This window comes from Poecilia latipinna, unplaced genomic scaffold (assembly GCF_001443285.1).
Source record: "Poecilia latipinna isolate Pla-1442-1.1 unplaced genomic scaffold, P_latipinna-1.0 Scaffold588, whole genome shotgun sequence".
In the NCBI taxonomy this organism is placed as follows: domain Eukaryota; kingdom Metazoa; phylum Chordata; class Actinopteri; order Cyprinodontiformes; family Poeciliidae; genus Poecilia; species Poecilia latipinna.
In genome coordinates, this window is record NW_015113204.1 from 80096 (window position 1) to 93976 (window position 13881).

General features: G+C 36.2%; 1 protein-coding gene and 1 long non-coding RNA gene across 3 annotated transcripts; one reads left to right on the forward strand and one right to left on the reverse strand.

Annotated features, from left to right (window-relative positions):
- Nucleotides 1–593: 593 nt before the first annotated feature.
- On the reverse strand, nucleotides 594–7979 carry LOC106953550 (sodium- and chloride-dependent GABA transporter 2-like). Of its 2 annotated transcripts, XM_015042405.1 has the most exons (15): nucleotides 7498–7572; nucleotides 7331–7391; nucleotides 7015–7219; nucleotides 6611–6751; nucleotides 6448–6532; nucleotides 6243–6375; nucleotides 6023–6157; nucleotides 4951–5054; nucleotides 4730–4854; nucleotides 4528–4640; nucleotides 4297–4434; nucleotides 3487–3589; nucleotides 3290–3390; nucleotides 2689–2859; nucleotides 594–2339 (listed from the first exon to the last, which is right to left on the reverse strand). In XM_015042405.1, exons 3-15 carry the CDS (start codon nucleotides 7031–7033, stop codon nucleotides 2175–2177), a joined length of 1533 nt encoding a protein of 510 aa, XP_014897891.1. In that variant the 5' UTR covers nucleotides 7034–7219; nucleotides 7331–7391; nucleotides 7498–7572; the 3' UTR covers nucleotides 594–2174. The 2 variants fall into 2 exon arrangements, with proteins under 2 accessions (XP_014897891.1, XP_014897890.1); XM_015042404.1 differs by lacking the exon at nucleotides 7331–7391 and having other exon boundaries at nucleotides 7015–7149; nucleotides 7508–7979.
- Nucleotides 7980–8138: 159 nt separating this feature from the next.
- Nucleotides 8139–9029, forward strand: LOC106953551 (uncharacterized). Its single transcript, XR_001426212.1, has 2 exons — nucleotides 8139–8629; nucleotides 8726–9029. It is a non-coding gene; the product is annotated as an uncharacterized LOC106953551 (long non-coding RNA).
- The last annotated feature ends 4852 nt before the right edge of the window (nucleotides 9030–13881 follow it).

A 13881-nucleotide genomic window follows, 5' to 3' on the forward strand; every position in this document is an offset into this window, starting at 1 on the left:
TAAAATATAATTTATGTCCAACCATTAACCAAAAAAAGTTTTTTAATGCTCCATTCAATCCCAGCATAACATATCCTGGAATGAAATAGATGTTTTGAAGTTTAGGATAAGAAAATGAGACAAACAAGGAATAAAAAAAGGTTTTTGAAATATTCACTTGAAACCAAAAGTTTGCAGTTACAAAAATGAAAAATTATCAATCTGAAAATAAACTTAAAACAATGAAATGAGGAACGACTTGGTATGTAGCTCAATTATGGAAAGAAGAAACAACCCGACTGAGCTAAGCAGTAGTTTGTAATTAAAGAAATATCAAATATTAAATAGGGCAGTTTTGCTTTATTTCATTTGAACAGACAAATTTCTGTGTTTCAGATATATGATCTGCTATGGTCAAGAGAAGTATCTTTTTATGGTATGGTAACCAAGAACAACAACTTAAATAAGAATGGCTACCCAAACAGGTATATTACTTTAGCTCTTTTAGCTCAATTTCCCTCTCAGTATGTCACACAAAAGCTCATCAAATAACTTTGTAAAAAATATATATATTTGCATGTAATATTTCTTTTTCTTCTGGATTGATAACTGTGCTGTTTTTTGTTTTTTACCACATTGGCAGTGGAATAAATGAAATACAGATAAAGATAGTGTGCTGTGTATGTAACCAGTACTGAATAATTTCATACCCACAGTATTTAGTATCTGGACTGAACTTGTTGTCTCAGTAACTAGTTCTCAGTCTGGATCTCCTTAAAAGGTTTCATGTTGCACCAGCTGCACCTGGTGCAACACGGCATGACAGTGTAAATTGGCTGAACAGTTTTGTTTCACATTACCCTCTAATCTGTCTGTGATTAAAGCTGTGAACTGCCTACAGGCCAGTTTTTCCACAGTTTCAAGTGTCAGAGTAGAGCTGGTTTGCTGTAGCAAGCTTCTGGTGTTTAATAAAGTGCTGGAGGATATTTAACCTGGGTTGAACATTTGTCTTTTTATATTTACATAGCATTTGGAAAAGTCTTTTATTGCTTCATAATATATAATTGAAATGAAGTTAAAAAGAATATATTAAGTTGATTTTATTTTCTTCCAATTATTTCTTTTTCTTCCCTGACACATCAACCTTACAGGAAGTCAGAGTAACTCTTGAAGCACTTCCTAAAACCTCTGTACCCTAACAGAGTACAGTGTTATTCTTTTTTTAACTGAATCTTTAGATTTAATAAAGTTAACATAGTTTTGAATTTTTTATGTAAGCACGCTCCAGTAAATCTTTACACATGCTGTTAACTCTTCTAAAAAATATATTTTTATTTTGCTTTCCCTTGCCTTGAAATATTAATAACTCTGACTTTCTCCATTTCAACTTTCAGACCCAATCAAGTGATTGACTAACGAGTATTTCAAAAAGTAGCTCCAGGGGTTTGCCATCTTTCTAGAAGGTAGGATTAGTTTTAACCTTTGATCCACTTGTTTACAAAGAATTTGAACTTTGCTATTATTGCAGCAAAAACCATAATGTCACATTTCATCTTCGGATTTGTAGCTAGATCTAGTCCCAAATAATTCATATATTTGGCCGATTTAGATTTAAACTAAAATTCACATTTTATATGTGTATTTGTTCTGACCATAAGTAATATTGACATTTTAGAGCATCCGAGCTAGAATTTGATGAAGGATCTGTGGAGATAGCTAAAGATCCCACCAAAGGTGACAAACTCCGCTCCTCCAGAGCCAAAGTCCTACGACTTTTAAATTTGTCCAGGTCCAATTTATCTCCGCACCATCCCATCAAGTTCTACTGGGTTCATGCTAATGACCTACTTTTTCAATTCAAATGTAACTTTTTAGCACTCAAGGACTAGAGTTGGACAGCCACGGATTAGGATGCTCACAAGGAGGCGTTCCTAAGTAATATACTTGAAGCTCATCACCAGAATGCTTATAACTGATGAGCAATGTAAGAATAGGTACTGTAGTGCCAGAAAATTTCCACTGATTATTAAAAAAAGGTATATATTTTTTTAACATGCCTTCTTTTAATCAAACAAAAATAAAGAGTGATAAATTACTATTATTCAAGGCTGATACTCTTCTTCTTTGCTTAAGATTTTAAATCTAAATCTGCCAAGAACCTGAATAATTTGGGCTAGACAAACAGACGTGGCTGATTAAACTACGGATGACCTCAGAATCGTGTTTTCTGTTTCCTGTGGATGATTGGCTGGACGCAGTGTGGAGAAGTCTGTGAATGACTGAAATGCTTCAGGGTTTGATGCTTTCTTTATTGTGCCAGCTGGTACATTCTTTGCTGGAGTGCAGAGATGTTTTAACCGCTGTGTAGAAGGAAAGAAAGACCTTTTGTTATTTGTGTTAAGATGATTTAATACAAAAAAATGACAACTGGTGCAATGTACAAACTGGAAAGGTAGAAAAATATATTAAAGGCAAAAAAGATGTCCTACAATGCACCTCACTTCATTTATGTTCCTTGTTTTAATTTTCAGTTTTCTCTGTTTCAGTGTCAGCATATCAGAGTCCGCTGTACAGAAGCAAAAGTTGATTTTGTTTGCCAGTTTGATGTTGTTAATTAAAGCATTTTTTTTTTCTTACATCAGACACTCCGTTGTCCTCCCAGCCTTGATGCCTAATTAATAGAATAATTTCCAAATTCAGTATGTTTACCTGTGTCAGTGTTCCTGGAGTGATGCTCACAGCATACAGCATCCACAGCGGAACAAGTAATGTCGAAGAGAGAGTGAAGAATAGTCCCAAGGCGTATCCCCACCATGGATATTCATATGTGTTGTTGAATTTCAAAGGTTTGTGTTTGATCACAGAGAACAGAAACGTGAACTAGAAGAAGAAGGTACAAAAAAAAAGCACATCAGTTTATTTAATGCACTGCAACCTTAAGGCTTCAGAGTATTTCCTACATTTTGAAATTTGTTGGACTAGAGTTGGATCCTCACTGTAATATGCACAAGGATATTTCTAGCATCTAGCCCGCATTTAACTCTGCACCACTGTAGGTTTGGTTAGGCAGTATTTTATTAATCCAGAGGAAATTATGAGGTGTCTGTTGCTTACATACATATCTGTACATGATATATACATAATTAAAAACAGAATTAAAAACAACATAAAAACTACAACAAGTGGATTAGAGGGAAACAATCAAGACATTGTTTGGGGTGGCTGGTTTTGTCCAGAGCCGTCCTCAACTTGGACAAGTGATGTGCACAAAAAACAGATTAATGCAAAATATCACAAAATAAACACTTACGGTACAGATAGCTGGGGTGATGTACCTCCAACAGTATTTCATAAAAGGCCACGGACGATAACCAATCATGTCCTTCACATTGTCATAGTGACGATCTGCACCTGAAACATTAGATACTGTTAGTTTGCCGACATGCAGCAGCACAATAGAGGAAGCCGTTGAAAACTTGAGTTAATCAAAAGAGTTTGATCACATACCATAAACCCATCCAATACAGACAGACTGAAGAATAGCAAAAAATAGAAGTGTCATCCCGCTGCAGGCGTAGTAGTCAAACAGCTGGAAAACATAAAGGCCTCCCTGAAAAAGACACAATCTCTGTCATTCGAAGTATTCTAGCTGTATACAAACTGCAGGAAATCTTTATAAAAACACATTATTATTATTATTATTTTATTATAACTCTCATTTGAGTTTTACAGATGCCTCTGCGTAACATAACTCCAAATTACTCTAGGAAACTGTCTTGGGTCCACTGTATTCATTGGCCATGTTATGTACAATGTTACTTTTATTTCCAAAGATGATGTCACTTAATATCAGTCTATTATTTTTTTTGTTTTATTGTCATTAATCTAGTCATTCAAAATTCAGTTCAACACACATCATCTCAAGTCAATCATTTTGTTACAGTTCATTGAATGAGGCTTGTGAGTTTTTAATGGTTGAGAACATATTTTTGTTTAAACCGCTCAATTTTATAAATAACTAAAACTCCCAAGATGCCAAGCCAGAGTTGAGTTTTGTATTTAGGACCCTACTTGAGGTGTGGACACCACATTTGGTGGTTCATACTATTCAAATCATATGAACTGACCACTTTGTTGGACTAGAAAGAAAACAGAAGACTTGTTTTCGTAACAGTACATATATTAATATTTTCAATGTCATAATCTCGAGCATCGGTCAAGATTCTGACCCGTTTTTAGTCGTATTTTGAAGTAAATTCAGCTTTGTTTGCATTTGTTCATACTATAGATAAAGGATTAACTGTTCAAACCACTCACCTCAGTTACCATCACAAGACCAACCAGGAAACCTCCGGCACAAATTGTGAGAAGAAGCAATCTACGTAGAAGGGTTTTTTGAAAGAAGGAGGGATACATGTCGGAGATGGTTGTAACCAAGGACTCCTGATATACAAACTGTTGAGGTAAGAGATATTGTTCAGTAAAATTACAACTGTACTTTCTTAAAAGAGTTTCAGATTTAAGTAAAAAAATTGCTATGTTTCCTACCTGACTATCTAATCCCAAGAAGATGATCATAACAAAGAAAAATATTGCCCAAAGCTGAGGTAGAGGCATTAAAGCCACGGCTCGAGGATAAGCAATGAATGCCAAGCCTGGGCCTGTTAGATGGCATCACAAAGTTTCTTCAGTATGTTTTATCTCTATTACTTGGAATCTCTGATAAACATAAATCATCAACTTCCAGTACCTGATTCAGCCACCATGGAAATTTCAACATTCTGCTCTTTTGCCATGAAACCGAGCACAGAGAAAATGGCAAAGCCGGCCACAAAACTGGTTAAACTGTTCAGCAGGCATAGGTAAATACAATCCCTGTTTGGAGGAAGTGTGGAAGTGTAAAGAAATAGTGTTAATTATGTCATAGTGAAATAATTATATAATGAGTGGAAAAAAAAATATCACATGTACCTGTAACAGTTGTTGTTGTATTTGTTGTAACTTCCCAAAGATGTCAGAACACCTGTGCAAACTCCATAGGAGTAGAAAATTTGGCTGCCTGCGTCCATCCATACCTGAAAAGGTACATTTTGTTGTGTTATTAGGACCTAAGTGTGCATATCTCATTGAATTTAAATTTGATATACCAAAAAGGTCTACCCACCCCGGCGAAACCACCAAAACAGAACTTTCCCCACCTTTGCCTTCTATAAACATGTCCAGTATTTAAACCTGATCGTGTCACTTAGTTCTTTGGTTTACATTGTGGTTTTTTGTTTGTTTTTTATTTTTTAGGTTCTGTAACAAAACTCAGCCATCTTCACAGAATAGTTGTATTTATACTGACATTAATTTAGAGGTATGTGAGCAGAGAGGGATCTGGATACAGGCCACACACAAAAAAAAAAATTAAAACAATGCATAATTTCACTATTTCGCAAACAAGCACTACTTTGTGTTGGTCTGTCCAATTACAACCCTTAAAATTCACTTATGTTGCTATGAAATTTGGAAAATCTCAAAGTGTAATAATATTACTGCAAAAGCACTGCATCTTGTCAATTTTGAAAGTTTCAAACTCCATATCTTAATACTCATCTTATGACCCAATCTGAGTGTGACTAATATTTAGTCACATTTATGTAGAAGAAGGAGTGCTGTGAAAACAAATTTGTGATAAACATGCAAACAAGCCATGGCTTGAATTTATTTATACGTAGAATAAACGTTTTGACATGACCTGTGAGAACATTTATTGAGTCACCGACCTTCAATGCCTATTTCATTGGTACAACTGCACTTTGTGCCTTTCCCTTATTACCACAAAATCCTAGAAGACAATAATCTTAACATTTGCATATTAGTAACACGGTATGCCAGGATTCTCTGAATTACGGTACCTTTGCAAAATACTTTTGATTCATAAGGATTTTAAATGTGGAGAATTGATTACATTTGCTACAAAAGATAGATAGAAAACCAAATATTCATGACTTAAGTCTTAGAATTAAAAATAAAAACAGCTACAGATTTAAAATGGTACCTCTGGGTCGGCGAGGCGGGACGGGTCAGGGTAGAGGTAGAAAAGAATGCCGTCTTTTGCTCCTGGTAATGTCAGACCACGGACAAGCAGCACTGCCAGCATCACGTATGGAAATGTAGCTGTGAAATACACCACCTAATGCACAAAGATTACAGTGACTGTGAGGACAAGATGACAAGAAATCAGAAATGAAAGGAAATCTGTTAGTTCTGTACTGCACCTTTCCTGTTGATTTAACTCCATTCCAGACGCAGAAATAACACAACACCCAAGCAAGAAGCAGACAAAGAGCCAGATCCCAACGAACACTTCCGATGTTGTCAATTCCATCGGACAGCCCCAATATTCTCCTCCTGTGACGGACTTTATTCAGTAACGCGCACAAACAAAAGATCTGAAATAATGTTTCACTTCTTGATACCTACTCCCAATACTGAACAACTGAAGATGTCGTGTTGGCGTACAGGTGGAAAGAGGACGTGTCATTGTGACCATGTTCAAAACACGCAACTTATAAGGAAGCAGAGATGTTATTAGCAGGGAAAAAACAAGACTTGACGTAAAAGATCCTGAAAACCTGCTTTTTACCTGTGTTCCAGCTGTTATTGCAGCTCACCCATGGAAGCTCAGTTCTGAAGGATGAAAACAGGTAGAGAAAGGTCCATGCCAGAATGACGATGTAATACACCCCGGTGTACAAAACAACAACCTGGCTTCCATAACCCAGGCCTATGGAGAGACAGGTATGTCTTTAGTAAGATATGTGACTTTAGTAAGATATGAGCTGACTTGAAAAATAGTTTCTCAAGTCAATATTTTCCATGCCTGGCCTGCCCATTAAACATTGTTTTAAACCTCACCTCACCTTCCAGGAGGACAATTGCTCAAAACAAACAGTCCAGCTATAATGGAATAGTTTTGATCAAAACCTTTTTTGTTTTTGCTTGATTCTACCCAGGTAGCATCAGCATTGCGACAGCTTTAGCGCATACCTTCAAAAAGAGGGCACATATTCCTCCAACATGTTATTCCACCCTGGCTGGTGAATTGACCCAAAGATGTCTCAAGGAAGAAGAGTGGAATGCCACAGGTGAATAGAAATAAAACATAAGGAATGAAGAAAACCCCTTAAAAACAAACAAGTCAGTGATTAGTATCTCAGAAATATCAACACAAGCTTGTTGTTGACTCTTACACCTTAGCCTTTTTTCTGACATTTAATAATATCAACAGTGCTGAATATTTTTAATCATTCGTATTTACTAAGAAATATGCTACAAAACAATACTAACATAGCTACTTGCCAACTCTGCTCTGTGACCACCTTTTACATTGGTTTTGAGGTGTAACATTAGCAAAACTTTAGCTCCTGACATTGCCTCAGTCCTCACATTAGTCACGCAAATCTCACAGTCTTTTGACAACTGACTTTTCACCAAGATGTAGTTAGCGAATGTCCAGCTCTCAGCAACAACAAAGATTTACCTCCTCCATTTTTGTAGCAAAGGTAGGGAAATCTCCAAACGTTTCCAAGACCCACAATATGTCCAGCCACCGCCAGGATGAACTCCATCTTTGTGGCCCACTGGCCCCTCACATTTGGCTCAATGCTGAAAGGTCTGTCCCCAGGGTTTGGTTTTGTTTTCACATGGGAGATTTGTTTTGGGTCCATTTTAACCTTGGTCAGGATTAGATAAGTGTCATTAAGTATGCAATGGACACAGTGTTTATTAGTTAAATACATTTATAAACTGCGTACATTTACAGACTGCAAAGCATTTAAGTTCAGTATGGCATAAGTAGAAAGCATGAAATCATAAATTCAATCAGTGTTACTTTTCCATTGCCAATATTACCATTTCTTTATTATTATTATTATTGTTTTTATGTTTGTTTTTTTTTACTTTATCAGTAGTATTATTTTTATTATGATCAGTATTGTCATGAAGGACTTGTACATATTTTTTTTATCGTATAACGGTTTCTTATTTTCTTTCTTTATGTACCAAGTCAATGAAAAACACTCTCCTTACTATGAATACATAAAGGACTGCATTAGACTCTGTTTATGATTTGTTTTTGCACATTTAGTTTTGTTTCTGTCTGTTCACTTAAGCTTAATAACTTTATTTTATTATTTTATTTGTTTATACAGTTTTGTGTGGTACTGACCCCCAGAATTGAGTGAAAGCAATCTAGTCAATATCATATTTTGACACTTAAAGGAAAATCTATTCATATGTTTCAGGGTGTCCAACATGCAGTAGTTATTGATATTTTGTTCAGACAAAATTATCTTCCTTTTGTAGCGTCAAGAATATTAATAATTCTCTTCTAAATAACACTCACGCATTCTCTGCCACGCTAATTTACACCAACAGTATTTATTTATTTATTTTTGTTAAATGTGTTATGTCCTCACTTAGTTGGCGAGTAATTAACATTTCTAGCTTATTTTTTTCCCCTCCCGTTGCCATGGTGAATCGCGTTATTCGCGTTCGATTGTTGAGAGGTAGTTTCTATGCTCGCGCTTATATCGGGGTTAACTGCTCTGAAACCGACAACTCAAGAGTTTCATAGAGGTGAGGCGGAACTCTGCCCGCATCTGTGAGTCTTCCCTCTACGTTTCGTTGGGAGGGTCGCAGAGGATATCGGTTGCCTCTACAATCAAAACGTATAGACAGCGTTTGTTTATATTTACAGGGTTAAGGTGCGGCGGAGCTCATTGGCGAGTGAGGCGCAAGTTGAGGACAGCAGGTGTGCGACACGACGGAGCCAATACCGAGACGGCTTCGGAGTGGAACAAAGAGGTTCCTTCTCCTGGATTTGACTGGCATGATTCCAGCTTTTTAAGACTCCTGTAATTGAAAATAGAGAACAATCTTATCCTGAACTTGGGACTCCTCGACTGATATTGGGGAGGCATTTTATCGTACAGTTTTGAAAGCAAAGTGATTTATCCCTTTTGTGTTCCCGCTGGGAATAAATATATTTATTCAAACCTAAACCGGTCTCTGCTTCCCTGGGTTCTGACTCACTGGCTCCCCCTTGTTGTCGAAGAACTTGTCGACGTGATACTTAATCCGTATCAGCTTGGTGCATACCCACACATCATGCGTGTATCAATGTTTTTTGTCCTTGTGTCTCTATTAACTTCCATATCATAGTTGTCAAACAAAAATTCACGAATCTATCCATCTGTATAATACACACACACACACACACACCTTCACATATATATTAACACAGACTAACCAAATTAACTTTTTTTCTAATAAGAAACTACACTTTTGCATCATGTCCATACAAACAGTCAAATTTTAAGCAACTTTTAGTGCAGTTAAACAAGTTTATATCTTACCTTGAGCAGAACAGGTTCTTTCCTGTCGCGTCAGAAGATCAAAATACCTGGTTCTTCATGAGACGTGGAGAGTGGTTTCTGAAGGAGTGGCCATTGAGACTAACACAACCTATTTTCTCAGAACCAACAGAGACCAGAGGTACATTTACAGTTGTCTGTGACTGTTTTGTAAAGATAACACAGATAATCGCCTCAGACCCTCTGAAGGGGCTCAAACTTATCTTAAGGGCTACAGGCCAGGTATAGAATTTTTTTTCCCCCCCCCCCTTACTCTCCTTAATGTTTTACAGGGAAATTAGTCTCTTTCAAATAATAGTGCTTTTACTTATTAGACAAACATTGTATCATTTGACTCAAAATGATGGAGAGTCAGCGCTATTTTCACACGCATGTCAAACATTTGAATCTGGAGGCTTCGTCTATTCACTCTGTTCTTTTGTATTGCACTGCGTATCCAGAACAAGTATTCTCAGAAATACTAAGTTTCTTGGTAATTCATGGTCAGACAAAACAATCTGATCAAAAATAAGATATAAAGTTTCCAAAAAAGAGCCACAGAAAGGATTTTTTTTTTAAATTTTTTAGAAACATCAAAAATACAAAATGAGCTAAAATGATCATACAATTTTATAAATGGTGACATTGTTGCTGATATTCACAGAAATCATTTCAACTTTAAAGGTGTAGTGTAGACAGAAGTCATAAAAAATGTTACAAATAAAGGTGTTTTATATATATATTTAATTACATTTATAAGTGACCATTCTAAATGTTGTTATTAAATAATAAAAGTTATGTCTACAGGTAAAAATATTTGCCCCAACTTCTGAACTCTTAAGGAGCATTTTTGTCATTGAGTCTCTCATTAAGACCTTTTAAGAGGCTAGTTCTTCTATTTACCACAAGAGGTCAGTATTTAACACAACTTTCGACATTTACAGAATTTTTTTTTTCCAACTGCTTTGCTGCATTTCTCTGATCAGAGTTGCGCTTCTCAGCGCTGCTTTTCATACTTACAGTTTCTCATTCCTATCAACAAATTGCAAATCCTCTGCTTCCATACAATTCTCTACTGGTTTATAACACTATCAATATATCATTTGCTGTCATGTCAGTCAAAATGAGTTGTATTTATGAATGCCATTGCAGTCATTCCCTATAATTGATTGGTTGGTTGGTTGATTGATGTTTGGACTCACTGTCCTGAAGAAAGGTGAAGACTTTTGTAGCCTCCAAACATATCGACTTACAGGATTGCAATTAACTTAAAATTTGTGAATTTTCATAGTTGTCTTACAAATTTTTTTCTTTTCTTGTAATTTTTACAAGGAATCATTAGTGAGGGAAGCACAGATTGGTTGGGTGCACAATTAATAGCTGAATAACTTCCTTCAGAATAATTCACTCTCCTTACCTGGCTTGTCACTTTGGGTGGGACGACGTCGCTTGAGGTTTGCTTCTCTCTGTGAGATGTCCGAAGCTCGGAAAATTGATTTCATAATCTAACCCTGCTTTAGACTTCACCACAACTCTCTCCCCATTCTGTTGCTGTGTTGCTCTGTCTTCATTAAAGCATTTATTTGACCAATATTCTCCAAGAAACCATCATTGAAATTACACAGGTGGACTCGATGTCTCCAGATTTTATTGAGGGGAATGAGAGTAAAGGGGACTAAATATGTAAGTATGTATGTGTACCACAGTTTCAGACATGTTTTTTTTAAAAACATGTATCCTTTTCCTTCTATTTAACACTTATGAATAACTTTGTATTAATCCTTTATATTAAATACCAGTAAAATAGATTAGAGTTTGCTGTAACGTGACAAAACGTGATGAGGTTCAAAGGGTATGTTTACAAGCGTACTTTACCTGTTGTACTTTAGAATCTCGACATAAAACCCATCACAAAATTTCTTGTGTAATTAAAAATAGCTACAGAGAAAAATGTCTTGTCCTGTTAAATCTGCACACAGCTGCATTTCCGTGTACTTATGTAACTTTGTGCGGTATAGCTTTGAAAGACACTGCCAAAGATAATTCATTTACAACCCTGTAATGATTTGTCCAACTTGTTTACCTGTGATCATTGCAAGCCCTTCAGTCAGATATTCACCAACAGATATCACACCAGTGGCCCTGAGGCAAGAAAAGCTGCTTTGAGATGGAAAATGCTGAAACAAAGACGGAGATACTCCCAGGATATCATCAGGCTTCAGAGGACGGCAATGAGTGAGTGGACTGACCATTTGATTCTCATACTTGCTGTTAAAGAAATGTCTCTCTGTGACTTTTATGAGTCATAGAGTGTTGTCAAGCTTTTTCTGCCTGCGTAGACAGCTCCATGTCAGCAAAACATGTAAATATTCATGTTGTTGTTTTTATGTCGACAACAGAAGTCTTCTTCATTATACTCAGTATGATTTATGATCCAAACTTTCAATTCAATTTAAGTTACTGATGTAGCAGAAGTTCACAAGTCCCATCTGTCTACAACACAAAGAATGGACATACAGAAAAATATAACCATGTTTTCTTTTTCTTTATTTATTTTGCTGCCATTTTTGCTATCCAAGAAAACTTAAGCTATTACATCAATGTGACTAAATCTGTGGCCTCGGCCTCATTGTGGTGATAATAAGGATAGTAATAGGAGGGTTTTTTTTTTATTTATTTATTTTGGCTTTATATTTAATGATTCAGTTTTATGCTCATCTTTTCAAGAACATTATTGCAGAAGTACCAGTTTTTGTCTGCATTTGTTCTATTAAACCTCAGTCTGACCTTCAGGGATTTCTTTGAGAGCAATTGTTTGTCCTTGCATGCCTCTCTTTTAAAATTAAACCTCTTTGATTTGTTTCTGATGCTGCAGACATCAACTGTCATATCAGCGGTAGCAAACGCCTGGTGCAGGTCCCAAATTGATATTTTAGGGTTTTCAGAGACTTACCTTAGCATTTTTGCAGTCCCTCTTTTTGGGTAAACTTCTCACACCTGGTTATGCTGGTAGTTATTTTCAATGTCCTCCACCTTATTCCACACAGTGTGCTATCTTATTTTAGAAGTATAATAAACACAAGTTATTTCAGAGTGCCTCTCTCCACTAGAATTGAGAAATAGTAAGGTGAAAAATTGTGATTTTGATGCGAATAAAGCCTCCTCTCTCTTATTACTGCACCATTTTATGACCAAAATACTTTGTGCACATTCAGGTATTTTTGTGCTTTATATTAAATCTGACATTGCTACTAGAACCTTAACAGGAAGCTCTAATATGTACAGGTCTACATCTCCGTTGGTCTTTCACCTACTTACTGTCTGCTTCCATATATTTTGAAGGTGAAAGGCTTTTTATTTAAAAACAGAGCTTTGTGCAGTGGCCCTATGATTCTCCTTCAGTCTATTTAGTTGTGATTCACCTTTATGCCCTTCAGCGCCAAGCCTGTAAATGCTATCAGCCATCTTTCTTTTCTACATTTTTCAGAGTAATACAGTGGGGCGGGCTGACCTCAAAGCTGAGGGTAAAGTTACACTTTGATTACATGTTAGAGGCTTTCTGCTAAGGCTCTAAAGTACAACTTAGTACAGCCTCCAACACACATAAGCTCTCTTTTTTGTTTGAAAATAATTTTGATAATTTCGGCAGCAAAACATTTTGCTATGCTGCCGCTAATATGTTTTCTGGATGTTTCATTTCATGATGAAGTTGTTGATTGGTCTTTATTTAGAAATAACTGATTTTGAATTTGGGATGCGCAGTAATGGTTGGTAAATCCCAGAAACATGCATATTAGGTTACTTCGCTGTGCTAAACTGCCTTTGTTTGAGGATGTGTTTGCCTTTGCTCTGCAGGACTTAGATCAAGATTAGGTTTCTGGAAACATTGCTCTGCCTTGCACTTTTGTGTTGTGTTCTGGACCCATTGAGCAGCATCTTCAGTCAAACCATTTCCAGGATTCAAGTTCAGCCTGTCTATTCAGGTCTGCGTCTCTATGGCCTCTTTTTTTTTTTTTTTTTTTAATTCAAAATTGTGTTTCCACTTTTTTCAGTTTGAGGGCAAGTCTCTGTCCTTCAAAGTTGTTTGTTGTAGTAACAACAAAATTGTAACAAAGGTTACAACTTTTTATTACTTTAAATTCCTTGGCACCATAAAAGAAAAAAAACAAAAAACGAAACAGCTTACGTATATCTGCATGAATGAATTTTAACATAGTTTTTTATGACTACGTTTCCATTTACAACTTGCTTCAACTTGCAACAGGTCAAGAAGTTCTTCCTCAGAAATGTTTACTCCTAGATTAACAGCAGTTTAAAAGTCTTTAACCATTGCGACTTTTAACCTGAAGCTTTTTTTCAGGTTAAAATCTCGCCAGGATACATTCCTGTTGACAGATACTGATGTATGAGACCCAGTTTTCTGTGTTTAGTGAACAGTAAACCATTAAGCCTGTAAAAATGGAACACTGGTAGGTCATTTTTGTGACATTACAAGATGGAT

Coding starts and splice junctions, on each gene's coding strand:
- LOC106953550 (XM_015042404.1), bottom strand. CDS start 7,766: ATGTATTTAACTAATAAACACTGTGTCCATTGCATACTTAATGACACT. Junction 5,055..6,022: donor CCCGCCTCGCCGACCCAGAG/GTACCATTTTAA, acceptor GTACCTTTTCAG/GTATGGATGGACGCAGGCAG. Junction 2,340..2,688: donor CTCCAGGAACACTGACACAG/GTAAACATACTG, acceptor CCTTCTACACAG/CGGTTAAAACATCTCTGCAC.